At 43.8% G+C, this 16,582-nt stretch overlaps 1 protein-coding gene and 1 long non-coding RNA gene across 2 annotated transcripts in view; one reads left to right on the forward strand and one right to left on the reverse strand.

Moving 5' to 3' along the window:
* The window catches only part of LOC144050555 (uncharacterized), a 52,250-nt gene extending 44,235 nt beyond the window's left edge, over window positions 1–8,015 (forward strand). The window contains exon 3 of the long non-coding RNA XR_013293870.1: window positions 7,649–8,015. This is a non-coding gene — a long non-coding RNA (uncharacterized LOC144050555). The remainder of the gene's footprint in view (window positions 1–7,648) is intronic.
* Window positions 5,000–13,515, reverse strand: LOC144050553 (high choriolytic enzyme 1-like). The gene is made up of 11 exons (XM_077563913.1): window positions 13,486–13,515; window positions 13,336–13,400; window positions 13,203–13,236; window positions 13,032–13,082; window positions 12,196–12,240; window positions 11,890–12,036; window positions 8,602–8,722; window positions 6,554–6,732; window positions 5,510–5,591; window positions 5,293–5,417; window positions 5,000–5,196 (listed from the first exon to the last, which is right to left on the reverse strand). Exons 2-11 carry the CDS (start codon window positions 13,387–13,389, stop codon window positions 5,189–5,191), a joined length of 846 nt encoding a protein of 281 aa, XP_077420039.1. The 5' UTR covers window positions 13,390–13,400; window positions 13,486–13,515; the 3' UTR covers window positions 5,000–5,188.
* Between the last annotated feature and the right edge of the window lie 3,067 nt (window positions 13,516–16,582).

Genomic DNA, 16,582 nt, shown 5'->3' on the forward strand with positions numbered 1-16,582 from the left:
CACAGTGTTGACACACCCTAATGAAACTCTGCCTTTTGTCGTCGAGGTCGATGCTTCGGAGACTGGAGTGGGGGCGGTATTGTCCCAGCGGTCCCCGGTGGACTAGAGACTGCATCCCTGTGCCTTCTTCTCGCGGCAGCTCAACCAGGCGGAGCGCAACTATGACGTGGGCAACCGTGAGCTGCTGGCGATTGTCTTCGCCTTGCAGGAGTGGCGGCACTGGCTGGAGGGCGCGGCTGAACCCTTCCAAATTTTTACAGACCACAAGAACTTGGCGTACCTCCGATCCGCCCGGACGTTGAATCCCTGTCAGGCACGCTGGGCCCTGTTCCTCACCCGATTCAACTATACCATCACCTACCGACCGGGATCCTTGAACACCAAGCCGGATGCCTTGTCTTGCGTACACGGTCCGGCCGCCGAGGGGTCCCCACCCGAACCTATCGTGCCAGAGGCTAGAGTCTTGGGAGCCCTCCAGTGGGAGGTAGAGCGGAAGGTGGTTGAGACAGCTGACGATACACAGGCCCCGCTAGGGTGCCCGGTAGATAAGTTGTTCGTGCCCGCTCACCTTCGGCCCGAGGTGTTACAGTGGGGGCATGCTTCAAATGTGGCATGTCACCCTGGGGTGGGTCGCACACTGTCTCTGGTGACGCAGAGATTTTTGTGGCCCGGGCTGCGCCAGGACATCGTGGACTATGTCGCGTCTTGTGCGGTATGTGCCCGTAACAAGTCCTCTCGACTGAAACCGTCCGGCCAGCTCCACCCCCTGCCCATTCCCCACCGTCCTTGGTCGCATGTGGCATTGGACTTCGTTACCGGGCTGCCTCCTTCCGGCGGCCAGTCGGTCATCCTTACGGTGGTGGACCGGTTTTCGAGGATGGCACACTTTGTCGCCCTGCCCAAGTTGCCCACCTCACTACAGACCGCGGATATCCTGATAAAGGACGTGTTCAGGCTCCACGGGATACCGGCGGTCCTCGTCTCCGACAGGGGGCCTCAGTTCGTGTCCCGAGTGTGGAAGGCTTTCTGCAAGTCCTTGGGGGCTGCGGCTAGCCTGTCTTCAGGCTATCACCCCCAATCTAATGGGCAGACGGAGCGGGCCAACCAGGACTTGGAGGCGGCACTAAGATGCGTATGCCATCAGCACCCTTCCTCGTGGGCATCCCACTTCCCGTGGGTTGAATATGCCCACAACTCTCTCGTGTGCTCCGCCACAGGTCTGTCCCCGTTCCACGCGGCCTATGGTTATCAGCCCCCCTTGTTTCCGTCCCAGGAGGGCGGGGTGGCCATTCCTTCGGTCCTTACCCACCTCCATCGGGCTCGCAGGGTTTGGCAAGACACCAGGAAGGCCCTGTGCCGCACCTCGGACCGCAACAAGCGGCTCGCGGACAGGCACCGGGTTCCGGCACCGTCCTACCGACTGGGTCAGAAGGTGTGGCTCTCCACTAGGGACCTACAGTTGGCGGGGAGTTCAAAGAAGCTGGGGCCTAGGTTCATCGGCCCGTTTGAGGTCAACGCTGTGGTCAACCCGGTGGCTGTTCGGCACAACCTGCCCCCGACTCTCAAGGTGCACCCACACGTTCCTGCTCAAGCCTGTCTCTGCCAGCCCGTTGTGCCCGCCGGCCGCGCCCCCGCCGCCTCCCCGGGTCGTGGGTGGTCAGCCTGTCTACACAGTGAGGGCCATTCTGGACTCTCGAAAGCGTGGCAGAGGGATGCAGTATCTGGTCGACTGGGAAGGGTACGGACCCGAGGACCGCCAGTGGGTCCCCCGCTCCTGGATTTTGGACCAATCCTTCGTCCGTGATTTCCATTTGGCGCACCCATCTGCGCCGGGTGGTCCGCCTGGGGGCGTCGTTGGGGGGGGGGGGGGGGGGAAGGGGATACTGTCATGATTTGGGTCAGCTGCTCTGTTTCCTTTTCAGGCACTGGAGAAACAGCTGGTGCCTATCCGCCTATGAGCGTGATTTTGAGTTTACTTTTGTCCGCCTGTGTGCGTGATTTTGTGTTTACGTTTGTTGGTCAATTAAACCTAAGTTATCCGCATCCCTGCCGTGGCTCTCCTACCTCACTGCATCTGGGTCCTCCCTTCTCAAGCCGTGACAGCTTCCACTTTAATTACAACAGGTGCGCGGTGGGATGGGGGGGGGGTCATTTAAACGGTCCACGCTTGCACTAGGGGTGTGGAAAATAATCGATATTAATGGATGCATCGATGCGCACATGCACGATGCGAGTGCATCGGCTTATTCACTGGGTATCGATGTAATTGACGTGTGAAATCTAGATTCATCTTGATGCGTTGGCGGGTATCGGTAAAATTCGATGCAAGCGCCGTTTTATTCATTGTAAACTTAATCCCATCTGCTGTTCTCCAAAATCCCAGGGCGCAGTGAATGCACCATGCGGAAGCCGTGAGGCACCCACAGTACACTAGCAAAACAACATGGACGTCCGAGCGAGCAGCAGTGAGGGGGATTATATGTAATGCACCTGCAACGTTTAAATCATATGTTTGGAAATACTACAGATTTGCAAAAAAAGACGGAAAGCTTGACAAAACGTCCGTCATTTGCAAAGAATGCCGCGTGAAGAAGCCGTACAACGGCAGCATGACAAACATGCAGACCCACTTAAAAAGGATACACCACATCACTAACAAGTGTACCGCCGCCTCCCCATCTAGTTCCTCGTCGGACACCGGAGATGGACTACAAGTGGATCTTCCACTGCTTTCAAAATTGGCCAGGAGCTATTTGTCCATCCCTGCAACAAGTGTCCCCTCTGAACGAGTGTTCAGCACAGCAGGTGACATTATAACAGCAGAGCGCAGTCGGCTTTCTCCTGAACATGTAGACCAACTAATCTTCCTGAAAAAAAACCTGAAGCAACACCATATGAGGTGCATCGCAAAGTGAGGTGTTGACAGTGAGTGGTATTTGCAGAAAGATGTTCTTTTCTTTTTAATTCTTATGAACATTTCGAAGGGGACCTGGGGCTGCCGCGGAGCCGGCACGGGAACCTGGGGCTCCCGCGGCAGACGTGGCTCGGGGACCTGAGGCTGCGGCGGCAGACGTGGCTCGGGGACCTGAGGCTGCGGCGGCAGACGTGGCTCGGGGACCTGAGGCTGCGGCGGCAGACGTGGTTCGGGGACCTGAGGCTGCGGCGGCAGACGTGGTTCGGGGACTTGGGACATCGGCGGACGTGGTTCGGGGACTTGGGACATCGGCGGACGTGGTTCGGGGACTTGGGACATCGGCGGACGTGGTTCGGGGACTGGGAACAGCGGCGGACGTGGTTCGAGGACTAGGAACAGCGGCGGACGTGGTTCGGGGACTGGGAACAGCGGCGGACGTGGTTCGGGGACTGGGAACAGCGGCGGACGTGGTTCGGGGACTGGGAACAGCGGCGGACGTGGTTCGGGAACTGGGAACAGCGGCGGACGTGGTTCGAGGACTGGGAACAGCGGCAGACGTGGTTCGGGGACTGGGAACAGCGGCAGACGTGGTTCGGGGACTGGGAACAGCGGCAGATGTGGTTCGGGGACTGGGAACAGCGACAGACGTGGTTCGGGGAGTTGGGACTGGTGACTCCGAGCGCCACCAGCCGAAGCACAACGACTCCCGACTCCCAAAACCAAGGCCGACGGCAGGCCCATCTGGTACTATTAAATCGATGAAATAGGAAGGCACTAAGCTGTGTAATATTTTATATGTAAGTAACACAACCTTGAAATCGCATCTCAAGTGGACCGGAAGCCAATGCAAGTTGGCAAGTATGAAGGCTGGAAGGTGTGAAGGCTTGAATTGTAGAGACAAAATGGTGATTGAAAAGTGAAGCCAAACGCTGCTTGTCAATAACAACAAAATCATTAAAAAACATAGAAATTGGTAAATGAGGTGGGGAACATTTGTTTTCCATCATTTTGACTGTTTTCCAAAATCTTCTGGCATCAGATCCACAAGTAGATAATTTATCCTTAAAACGAGTCATTTTAGCAATCCTGATAGCCTGTGTTGTTTTATTAGATTTGACTCCAGATGAAGGATGGTGCCCTAGTATTGTATTGCTTGGCGTTTTGCTTCTTGTCATATAGTTATAGTTCCTTGGCATTATTCCTGTCACATCCTATTTCATAGTTTCTAGGGGTACTCAAGGTTTGTGTATTTAAGAACTGCTGTGATTTTGTGTTTCTGTTCCGTGTACCAGAAATACATTTTCAGTTTAGTTTAGCATAAATCTTTGTTTTGCTCCGTTCATACCGTCCTTCATTTGTTGCTCCATCCACCACTTTTTGTTGGTTTCGCACTATGGGTTTTTGCTTTTGTAACGACTTTTGTCATTGTTGTTTTTCGTTGCACTTTGTTTGTTTATAGGAAAAAAGTCAGAAACATTAACACTTGCGTGTGTTAGGGTTTGTAGGCGCGGGAGGAGGACCCAAGTGCAGACACGGGAGGAAGTCAGAGTCACTTGTGAGTCTTTTAATCAGTGAACATAGATGTGAGGAGCAGAGCAAGGGAGGGTCGAGTCATGGCAGGGAGTAAGCAATTCACAGGCGGGTTGAACTCAGCAGGCAGACAATGGGTACGGCTTCAGCAGGTGCAGGAAATCTCGGTAGAGAAAACTGATCAGAACGGAGTTTTACACAAAGGCAGGAAATAAGATTGCTGCAACTGGCTGCGTGACAGTTAGAGTTGATCTGGCGCTAAAGTGAAGTTCAGGGCTGGCTTTTGTAGACTGCTGATTGTGATTGCGTGCACCTGGCTCCTTCTCCAGCTGTGTCTCCTCCACCTTGCCCAGGAGTGAGATTCTCTCTCTCTCTCACACACATACACACACACACACACACACACACACACACACACACGCACACACGCACACACGCACACACACACACACACACACACAGCAGGGAACAAATTGGCAGTGTTCATGGGGAGGAAGTAGGGGCCCTGACACCTGTCCCATTAGCCACAAGGCAATACAGAATGAGTCTTAAACAGCACATTGACACGTTTTATTGTATTTTTCATTTGCATATTTAAGTACAATTAAATTACTGGATACATTTTAGGAACAACTACCAATTGATTATGTTTTAAAAGATATGCTGATTTGTTTATGATGTTGGGGTGTGACAAATATGCCACTAGAGACGTTGATACCCGGACATCCTCTGTTTGTGAAGTTTCTAAGAAACTAGAGAGTGGAGAAAGCAATTAATTACTACATTTTCTAGCAAGGCAGACGTCACTATTGTTGGTTCGGAAAGTATCAGACAAGCGGTTTACTCACAGCACTGATAAAGTCTGTTGACACGTAAAAAGTCATTGGCACTCATCTCTGTCGCCGTGCCAAACTCAGTGACAGCACTACTTATGGGAGTGATTGTTGCTAGGCCATTTTTGGAGAAGGCGAATCTACAAATGAATAGATTATAAACAATTGTGGTTTTGTGATTAATATAAACCACCTGAAATATAATATTTACACACACAGACACTATACTCACTGGCCGTAATGCATCACAGAATTAAAATCATAGTCAGTGTCCAAGTTGTTTGTTGTCGCAATCGCAAAGTTGTTTTCACGTCCTGCATATAAGGAGAGCGCAAAACATAATATTTAAATACAATTAAGACACTTTCTGCGAAATAGTACACAAAATATTTAACCAAATATGACATTCAAAAATGTGGATTTCCATCCATCCATCTACCGCTTATCCGGGGTCGGGTTGTTGGGGCAGCAGCTTTAGCAAGGAAGCCCAGAATTCCCTCTCCCCAGCCACTTTGTCTAGCTCCTCCGGCATGATCCCAAGGCGTCCCAGGCCAGCCGAGAGACATACCCCCAATCCCATTACTTCCTCTTCACCCTGCACCCTTTGTCTCGTTCATCTTTCTCCTCTCCCTTCTACTTCTTTGAGGAGGCAAAGACAAAAAATCCCTCTAGGAATTTGGAAGATACTTTTGCTATCCAATCCGCTACGTCGTCACATCAAGCATGCAGCTGGTTGTGACGTAACAGACGCGACAATCGCGAGTGTTTACCAAAACATACAATTGTGCCAATTTCTCTCCAGGGAGGCATCCAGGAGGCATCCAAACGAGATGCCCGAGCCACCTCAACTGGCTCCTCTAAACGCGGAGGAGCAGCGGCTCGACTCTGAGTCCCTCCCGGATGACAGAGCTTCTCACCTTTTCTCTAAGAGAGAACCCGGACACCCTGCAGAGGAAACTCATTTCCGCTTGTATCCGGGATCTTGTTCTTTGGGTCACAACCCACAGCTCGTGCCCATAGGTGAGGGCAGGACAATAGATCGATCGGTAAATCAGAGCTTTGTCTTTCGACTTAGCTCCTTCTTTACCACAAAGGAAACGCAAATGTACTTGCCCCCATTAGAGTCATGGATTAATTGGAGCCTATCCAAGCTGTTGTGGCCGCCAACCATTCGCAGGAGGGGGGGGGGGGGGGATTATATAAACCGCACTGCATACAGTATGTTGTCTAGTACTTCCAGTACCAGTTTTATTTAAGGTATTGTTGGTAGGCTGACCTGATATGATGTTCTCAAAGTTAATGATGACATTGTCATCTCTGTCGGATCGGACTTGCTCATGGTGGTATCCAAGTGCGTGGAGAATCTCGTGCTGCACAATGTCTTTGAACAGACAACCATTTTTCTGCAAGGAAATTTGCTGTCCACCTTCCTGTCGGCCAAGGTACGACCAACACCTGGCACACAAACACGAAAGCAATTAATGTCATGAGCTCACTGATTTATCTGAATTCCTGACTTTCATTAAAATGGATGGAAATATTTACACAATATTTCAAAATTGTAGGATCATTGACACCAGAGGAAGGCCCTAACCTGTGGTTACCAGATCTTGACATTTGTGGGTATAATTTGGGATCAAATGTCAAGTGTGTGACTGAGCGTTCACATTGGTCAGATATCACAATGTGTCTCCTCGCACAATATGGGGGCCCACCACGGCACGGAGGATGGAGCCCTACGCACAGTACGTAATCTGCGTGTGGGGAGGGGCAACTTTCAATACACTGATGCATATTTTGGGGAAAGCAAGTAACTTCCGAGCACAGCATAGACAAGATAGCACTTCTGGTCAAGACTCAGCTGTCTACCTGCAATTTAAGGAGAAATACAGGCAGAGAAGAGAGCCATCAAGGATAAAGTTGAGGAAATGTGTTCAAAGAGAGGAATGGAGTAATGGGCTTCCAAAACACACCCATCCCCCGTTGGAAATGTTGTCCTTTTGTCCATTCCAGAGAGATCCAGTTATTTTGTCTTTAATTAATAGCAACCAATCAAATTTTATGTGCCTATTAAGGGTGGATCAGGTGCCCTGTGAGCAGCCAAAGGTGGGGACCTTGGCGGTTTGATCCCCAGCTACAGAAGCTAGCTCTAAGGACATGGAATGTCACCTCTCTGACAGGGAAAGAGCCCGAGCTTGTGTGCAAAGGCGAGAAGTTCCGACTAGACATAGTCGGACTTGCCTCGATGCACAGCTTAGACTCTGGTACCAATCCTCTCAAGATTTCAGAACAACACACATTTTCTGTCATGTCAACACAAAAATGAATATTCATCCATCCATTTTCTATAATCTAAACTATTTTTCACTAGGGTTGCAGATGAGCTGGAGCCTATCCCAGCTGACTTTGGGCAAAAAGTGGGATACACCCTGGAATGGTTGCCGTCCAATCACAGCAAAGGTAAACAACAGGACCTACATCTATCAACCCAAGGATGTGAGAGGAGAGCTATAGAAGGGGGTGAACTTGGTGGAGCGGACTAATCACATTAATTCCAAGAGAAGAAATATGGTTACTTTTGTTAACTGATAAAATAAAAGCAAAATGTTTTAAGTTCTTGGTATATGTTAAAAAATATATATATATAATAATAATCTTTGTGTTTGTGAAGTCACAATCAACAAGAAAGCAATGAGAACTGTAGCTTTATACTCTTTTAAAAACATTTTTTAATTTAAATATCGCCCCTGGCTTCTTTGTTGGTTTTCTGTATTAATAACATGTCTGTGTAGTGTTCACAATTTATTTGTGTATTGTTTAGAATTGTTCAATAAAGTTATATGGAAAATTTATCTGCCAAAGATAAAAAATCTTTTAAGATTTGAAAAATCGTTATGTGTGTACCAGGTTTTATGTGCGCTATAGCGGAATCGATCGGTTTAGCAAAGGCAAATTAAGCTTGTATCCCACTGAGGGGCGAATGTTTGCAAGTGTTGGCGAAGGAAGCCAGCCAATGCACGCTCTGGTCAGGGTTCGTTCATGATTTGCTAATGTTCACTAAACATTCACATAGATCATTAATGGTTAAAGGAAATGTTCAACATGTTTAAAATTTATTTGCAACAATAAATACATTCAAATGTTTAGAGAACCACTCAAACCATTTAGAGAACGTTAAGCGAAATAATTTGCTAGAGTCGCAAACATTTGCCCCTCAGTGGGATAATCATACGGGCTTCAGGTGGCAGTGACAGAATTGAAGAAAACAAATCTTGACTTTCATTAAGTGACTGATTCTAAAAGAAATGTTTATGACTGACTTACCCAGTGCCAGATATAAAGGTTACAAAGGAACTGTCAGATTTAGACTTTCGAACAAAGCGAATACAAGTTCCTGATTCTAGGTCATTCATGGCATTTTGTATTATTCTCTTTTCACGGCCACCTGCAGAGAAACACAGAACACAAAATGTGACACTGCTAGAAGTGGGTCAGTTCTTGGGCCAGCCTCCCCCCCCCCCCCCCCCCCACTGGGCCAGCATATCAGCACATCAAAATGTCATATAAAAAGAGATAATGGAATGATTGTTTCTTATTATTTTAATTATTAATTTATTTAGTTTGTCTATCTATAGAAGCCCCCCTTCCCCCAGCAAAAAAATCCCACTAGCAGCTGGCTGCGTAGTGTAATTAAAAACCCATGTGTATGTTTCTAACAGTATCTTGAATACATTTCTGTAAGTTGACCGTTACCAACTTGCACAGCTACAAACATCATTTGCAGATGTGTTATGAGGATCTTTTTAATAGAATAATTATAATTATGAGATGTCATTAATCAGTGAATATATCTATATATATTGCCTTAAAATGGTCCTGTAAGGGGTTTCAGAAGCGGGGTTGGCCTAAAATACATGCACTATTATACACTTTAGACTTGAGAATATTATTATACTGAACCCCAAGCCAGGTCTATAGACTTCAGTAGCAAGCCTCAGATAAAAGTATTTTCATTCATATAATATAAATGATTACTTTATACTTCAAGGGGAAGTCAGCTCCAAAAACTTTCCTTAATAAAAATATGTTCTATGTAGCCCCACTAGTCTAAATGTGGTATTCTGGTTAATATTGTGTTAGTCGAGTACGAGTTAAGCAGCGGCTTCAGAAAACAGGTGAGCTGTAATTGGTCGTTGCCTGAGCCTGAGCAACTGTGATGTCATCTTCAGTTGACAGCAAGTGGCAAAATGGCACCCCCCTGAGATGGATAAAAACAGCTGGATTTTGCTGCATAACTCATACATACATGTACATATATTTTAAATAGCTAAGTTCAATACCTCTTTTTTTTCAGACCGATACCGATTCTCAACTGTTGAGTACTCACAGATACTGATACCAGATACCGATACCACTAGTACATACAAATTCCCTCCCCAAAAAAGACAGATAGTTTTAAAGACAGATCTATAAATCTCAATATAGTACTTTTCCTTAAAATTGCATGACATCATTTTGTAACTCTCACAGCACATCCCTGTCTCATTCTGAAACAAACACACACAACACAGTATAAGACTTCTTATTCAGTGGTATTGTCAAGTGCTAATATAGAAATTTGAGGATTTTGTCTGCTCCGCTGTATCTCTGAGGCAAATACTGCACTCTCTACTATTGTACAGTGCTCAGCATAAGTGAGTACACCCCCTTTGAAAAATAACACTTTGAACAATATGTCAATGAACACAAAAACAATTTCCAAAATGATGACAAGACTAAAGTTACATAACATCTGTTTGACTCATAACATGAAAGTAAGGTTAATAATATGAATTAAAGAACACAATTTTCAGTTTTACTTAAAATTGGGTGTTGCAAAAATGAGTAAACCCTACAGAAAGTCTCTGGAGCAAAGCTCAAAAATCCTAAATTTTAGGCCCCGTCCACACGAAAGCCAGTTTCAATGTATCCTCACAAGTTTCTTACCGTTCAGGCCGTTCGTCTATACAATGGCGTGGTTTTGGAGCTTGACACCGATCACTTTTGAAAGCGGGCTCCAGAGTGGAAAGATTTCAAAACCCGCCCCATACGCGTCCATCTGGACACCATATGCAGGATACTCCTCCAGTTATGACGTAATGGTCACAGCTCGATGACGACGCATTGTCGCAGATTGATGGAGTATGGAGCCAATTCTTGCGTGTCTGCGTGCAAACCGTCAGTCTGTCAACAACAATGGCAGATAACCGTGTCGTAGTCGTTTTGCGCAGCCTCCTTAGCTTGCTTATGCTTTTGCAGCAAAATATTTTGCTTCTTTCTTCCCACGTTCAACAAGCGGTGTTGTACTTGAGTCACCCGCCATTGTCACTTCTCCTGTGTTTGACTTTTTCATGTTGTTTTGATACATGGAAAGCCATGTTTGTTCTGTAGATTGCAATAATGTTTGAAAAAAAAAAGTGTCCTTCTTCGCTGATTCTTCTTCTATGCTTTCCGCTATGTTTTCCCTGTGGCTGCGCTACAGCGCCACTCCAGATTTTGGCATATACATTACAGCTATTAAACGTCCTCAGAGTCTTCTTTTGGACACACGCAAGTCTTGAAATGCTTCTGTATGTACGAGATTTGTTTGAGGAACAAAGCCGGCTTTTCTTCCGTCTGGACGAGGCCTTAGACTACAAGCGTCTATAGGTGAGTCTCATCATTCATTGCACAGGCGTCAAGCAGACAGTTGATTATAAATGGGTGTTACTTAAAGAAAAACTTTGACACTTGTTTTTGTATTCATTGAGATATTGTTTAAAACGTTACTTTACAAAAACGGTGTACTCTTACGCTGAGCGCTGTACATAATGTTGCTGGTTACATATTTCAAACCCTTCCTGCTCAGTGATAATCCCCAAAAGGCTTATTTAATGGTTAAAGTGAAATAATATTCCTTTGTGGGGTGAATTATTCAGACAAAACTTTAAAAAAGAAATCACTCTGTGCCAGTTTGGAAAATGCATCACGAAAAGTCTAAAAACAGGCTGGCTGCAACTCACAGGAGAAACAAGTGATGCTACAAATATATGAACATTGTTTAAACTGTCCCAACAGATTATGAAATCATTTAAAAGGAGCTTAAATGTGTCACGAAGCCACGGTAGTGACGTACATGTGACGGCTTGTTATAAAAATGGCAACCGCCATGCGGGTGGTAAGCTGCAATGATAACGGGCCCTCCCTCGCGCCCTTCCGCTTTGTTTTCGCGCATGCACATGCGCAGTAAGATGGACTGATCCATTAGTGGAAACTGAGGGTGGGCCCAAGAGACATATGATACAATAAGCCTTCTGCTGGCATTTTAGAGAAATGATTTGTTTCAAAAACATAATTAATGTGCGTAAATAAGTAAAAACTGTATTGGCCATTAGTGTATGAGGAATTTTATGGGGCCCTTAACGTGAGGCCCTCGGTAACTGCCTAGGTTTGCCTAATGGTAAGTTTGCCTCTGGTCATGTTTAGACTAGTGAGTTTACATATAACATATTTTCTTTATCAAGAAACGTTCAAGGATGACTTCCCCTTTAACACTGAGGTTAACAGTTCAACGGTTGAGCTACAGTGACTTACTAAAACCGGTGATTCTGTAGGGAACCAGGACTTCGTTTCCAGTTTTATTCCATAAACAGCTACCGCTTGTGCAGGGGACAGCGTTACTCACAATGCCGTCATCATCAATAATGTCAGTCATAATGTCCCCATAGGTCAGGTGTGAGACTGTAGAATAACAGATGGTCAATGTTCAACCATTGTAGTTTGTTTGATAAACAATGTCTTTAAATCAGTTAGTCGGATTATATTGCTATAACGTAAAAATCTTTACAAGCGACAAAATACTAATATATCATAATGTATAACTACATATTTTTTACTTACTTGAACCAGCAGGTGCACTATGAATGTCAGAGGTGCTAAATTGTTCTGAAAAAAATCAAACATAATACATTACTATAAAAAAAAATAAAATAATAACTTCAGCATGAACCAAATTTTGATTCCGGTCGATTTTTAAATGATCCAAATCTGTATTTAGAATTTTGGTGCTGATTCACATTTGAATCATTGAGCCTGGACAAATGTATTAATGATGGACTACATCACTGGTGTCAAAACTTGAACCTCCAGGGCCAGAGGTTTTGAATGTTTCCCTGCTCCAACGCACCTGTTTCCAATAAACAGTAACAAAAGTGACTCTCCCATTTATGTTACATTTGCACTTTAGAGCTAGATTAATTTTGTTGCAGTCTGCTCAATAAAAAGAAAACATTTTGAAAACTGAAAAAATTATATTAGGCACCTGGCGATTTAGGGGTGTAAACACCCTGTACAGACCATTTTTCCCCCGTGCCTTTCTGTCACAACTGAAGGATTCCATAATCACAGCAAACAACAAATCAGGTTTACAGTATGTAAAAAAAAAGTGATTAATAATAGGAGTCAATGAGCCAAAAAATGAGATTGTATCTGTAAATCTAGTGTAAATGCCATTTGCAATAATTTAGAATTTACAACATAGTGCCATTTTGAACTTGAATCCTGGTATTCAGCTCACTAGTGTTTATTTTTTAATGCTTCCTTTTTGATGTAGCACATCAAAAACATCTACATGCCCCAAAATGTAAAAATAACACCAAAGGGTTTTTAATGCAGCATAGAGAAAGGGTTCATGCAGTAGAGTCCTACTTTTTTAAATAAAAAATAAAAACACTTACTTGAGAGCAAATTTGCATTTGCCTGTTCAATGTTGTCAAGAGTAGAGGTATCTTATAAGAAAAAGAAATAACAAATAAAATATCACAAAGAAGCACACAGACTTTCTTTTCATATTGTTTCATTGAATACTTCTCAACCTAATTATTATATTTCAATAGAATTTTACTCACTTGTTTCCTCTCCACCATTTCTATCTTTTGGGACCTGAAACAAAAAAATCATCTTTTAAAATGACATTTTTAAGGTTGTTTGCGCACACAGTACACACACACACACACGCACACATGCACATCATGATCTTACCGAAGAAACGGCCGTAATAGACAGGAGGAGAACTGTGAAGATAATTGGCATCATGTTGCTATTTCCTATAAAAAATTAAAATAAATGAAAGTTGAGAGAGAAAGCGAGAACAACAAACAGGTGCAGTAACATAGACTGATTAAATTGTACCTGTGTTAAGTAAAGTTGTTGTATAGTGATGTTGTTACTCAGTGACCTTTTAAAGGCTTCATAAAGGGTGTGCTCAAGGTGTGACAACAGCGTTCAGTGTATTATTTGGACTCATTCCAGATGCTGACCTAAATCCAAATTGACGGATGCTTCTGCAGCCGTCGTTTAGGCATTTATGTATGGGACTGAAGTGGATTGGTTACATAACATTTAGTTTGTGGCGTGGTAGAGTCACCTGACTGACAGCATGGATTCAGTTCCATTTATGGCACATTTTTGCCGTGCGCTGCTGAAGCTATCGCTAATATTGCCGTGCGAGTGTGCACACTCTATGGGGCCTTTTTTCGCGCCCTGTGTAAGTCAAAAGCAAATCGCAGTCTAACTGTGCGCATGGGTTGAGTTTTCTTCCTTTTGGTATTTCCTAGACTTTTTACAGGCACTGTAGCAACGGTGTTCATTATTGTGGCATGGAATGCAGCCGACACCCACAATTGAAGCAGATCCCCTCATTCCCAATAAAATCGGGATGGTAGAAGCGCACACAGCGTGACATTACGGGAGCAGAATGGGACTCACTGGGGATCGTGCATGAGCTTGGTGCATGCAAAGTGCGTGTATATATAAGTAAACTGCAAGATCTCCATTTACTGATGTAGTAGTCGTCCTCGCATGTGACGTGACTATTAAGATAAGATAAGATCCACTGATTGTCACACCCATCTAAGTGGGGCGAAATTTGTTCTCCGCATTTGACCCATCCCCTGAGGGAGCGGTGAGCCGCAGCAGCGCCGCGCTCGGGAATCATGTGGTGATCTAACCTCCCAATTCCAACCCTTAATGCTGAGTGTCAAGCAGAGTGGCAATCGGTCCCATTTTTATAGTCTTTGGTATGACCCGGCCGGGAATTGAACCCACGACCTCCCAGTCTCAGGGTGGACACTATTGATGAGCTGGGAGCGTGGCAGCTCTGTCTATCGGAACGCCCAGCGAGGCGCAATAATCGTAATTAATCGCCGTAATTAATAGACTTCAATAGTTGACTCACGATTAATCACAAATTTTATATCTGTTCTATATATATATTATATATTTTTTCCTTAGTTTCATCCTCTTAACATAAAAGTGGAAAAAATAAAATAAAATATGTCTGTTACTTTGTCATTGATATAGTAATTTCATAATATTTCATAAAATTGAAAAATTTAAAAGATGTACTGTACTGATGTGATTCTGATTTGCGTTGGTCATTTTTCTGCCACTAGATGACATAATTGTATTTGTAAGACGTTGGTGACAGTTCAGTGAATTTTTCTTTTCATATTAAGAGCTGTCTAATCTTTAAAATGAATTAACTTGGGAAATTCTGCACATTTTTAAATTATAGACTATTATATTATTATAAATGATAAACTTTAACCCAGTTTCCACAATATATGCATTATTATTAAATGTATTACTAAAAAATGTTGACGTGTGGAATGCCTCCAGTAGAGGCTTTCCAAGTTCGGGGTGGTCGTTAATAGCACGTTAAAAAAATTATGGCGTTAAAGGAACTTTAAATTAATTAAAATTTAACACACTATTTTGACAGCACTAAAATCGTGAATTGTTTCATCTCTAGTTAGAGTATGATGTCTTTCACAAAAACAGTCCTATATAATTGTAGTCAGATTCATGAGTTTGATTTTAAAACTAAACCAAACATTCAGGAAAAAAAAAATGTATCAGTGGTCTCAAACAGGCGGCCCCCTACTTGACAGTTGACATCAAAGTTTAATGTTAGTGCCCTGGGTGTTTTTTATGTACATGTTGTTGTTTTTTTTCACTTATGGGCTAGCATAGCTTTGGCTTATGACAGTTTTCGTAAATCTGAAGTGAACACACACACACAGTCCCAATCATGTCTTTTTCAAAACCTGCCGTGAAGAGAACAGCTGGCGACGCGAAAACAAAAAGCAGCCAGGTAATGATCATAATGAGAGCCTGTTTAATGATAATAATATGTTGGTATTGAGTAGAAGCAAGTTTGTCATGTGTATGAAGTATGTCACATGCAGTGTTGGAACTAACGCCCTTACATTCTTTATGTTACATAACAAAACTACTTTTTTGCTGTAACTTTTAATGTAACGCTTTACATTTTCCCATTCTATAACGGCTCTATAATTATTGTACAAGCATTACCCAAGTTACTTGTGTTTCGTACGTACAAAATGTGTTTCGTGCATACAAAAAATGCGTTGTGTACGTGCAAAAATGTATTTCGTATGTACAAAATGTGTTTTGTATGTACAAAAATGTGTTTTGTACGTACAACACCGTCCTCGCGCACGCTTGCTTCATCTCTTCACTACGCGTACGATTTACTTCGGTTTGGTTTCTTTTTTTAGCTGTTCACAATCACAATACGTCACAAAAACAGTCTTAATGACAATATTTGTCACATCTCAGGCAATTATTTTGTGTATTCATCATTTATTCCAACTATTTTACTATTTAGTCAATATATATTGCGTTTATATTCTTAGGTTTATTTACGTGTTTACAATTTCAGTCCGTACATTTTGTTGTTTAAATTACATCTTTAACATTTTCTTTCCAATGTTTGACGTTAACTGGATAATTTCCGGCCAATCCTGTCGCGTAACGTGTTCGTTAGGCCAGTGGTCCCCAACCTTTTCTGTACCACGGACCGGTTTAATGTCTGACAATATTTTCACGGCTCAATCTAAAGGTTTAGCTGATAAAAACAAAATAAAATGACAAGAAAAAAACTGTGGTATTTTCTCTATAATAATAATGAACGTAAATCTACTGTGTAATCATGTGCATCCTTGAAGTGCATCAAGTGAGACGGATGTAACAGACAGAATCCGGCCACTTTTCAAAATAAAACATCATTTTCGAAAAAAATAAAAAATAATGCAATTTTTTTTCTTTCGGTACCAAATGACCCACGCCCCGGTACCAAATGACCTACGGCCCGGTGGTTGGGGACCACTGTGTTAGGCGACCCCAATCTGGCATCCCGGTCACATCTGGTACTGACACCGTAACAATTGTGCCACAATTGTCAACCAATCCGGAGTCAGGCAGC

Source organism: Vanacampus margaritifer, chromosome 4 (genome assembly GCF_051991255.1).
Source record: "Vanacampus margaritifer isolate UIUO_Vmar chromosome 4, RoL_Vmar_1.0, whole genome shotgun sequence".
Classification (NCBI taxonomy): Eukaryota; Metazoa; Chordata; class Actinopteri; order Syngnathiformes; family Syngnathidae; genus Vanacampus; species Vanacampus margaritifer.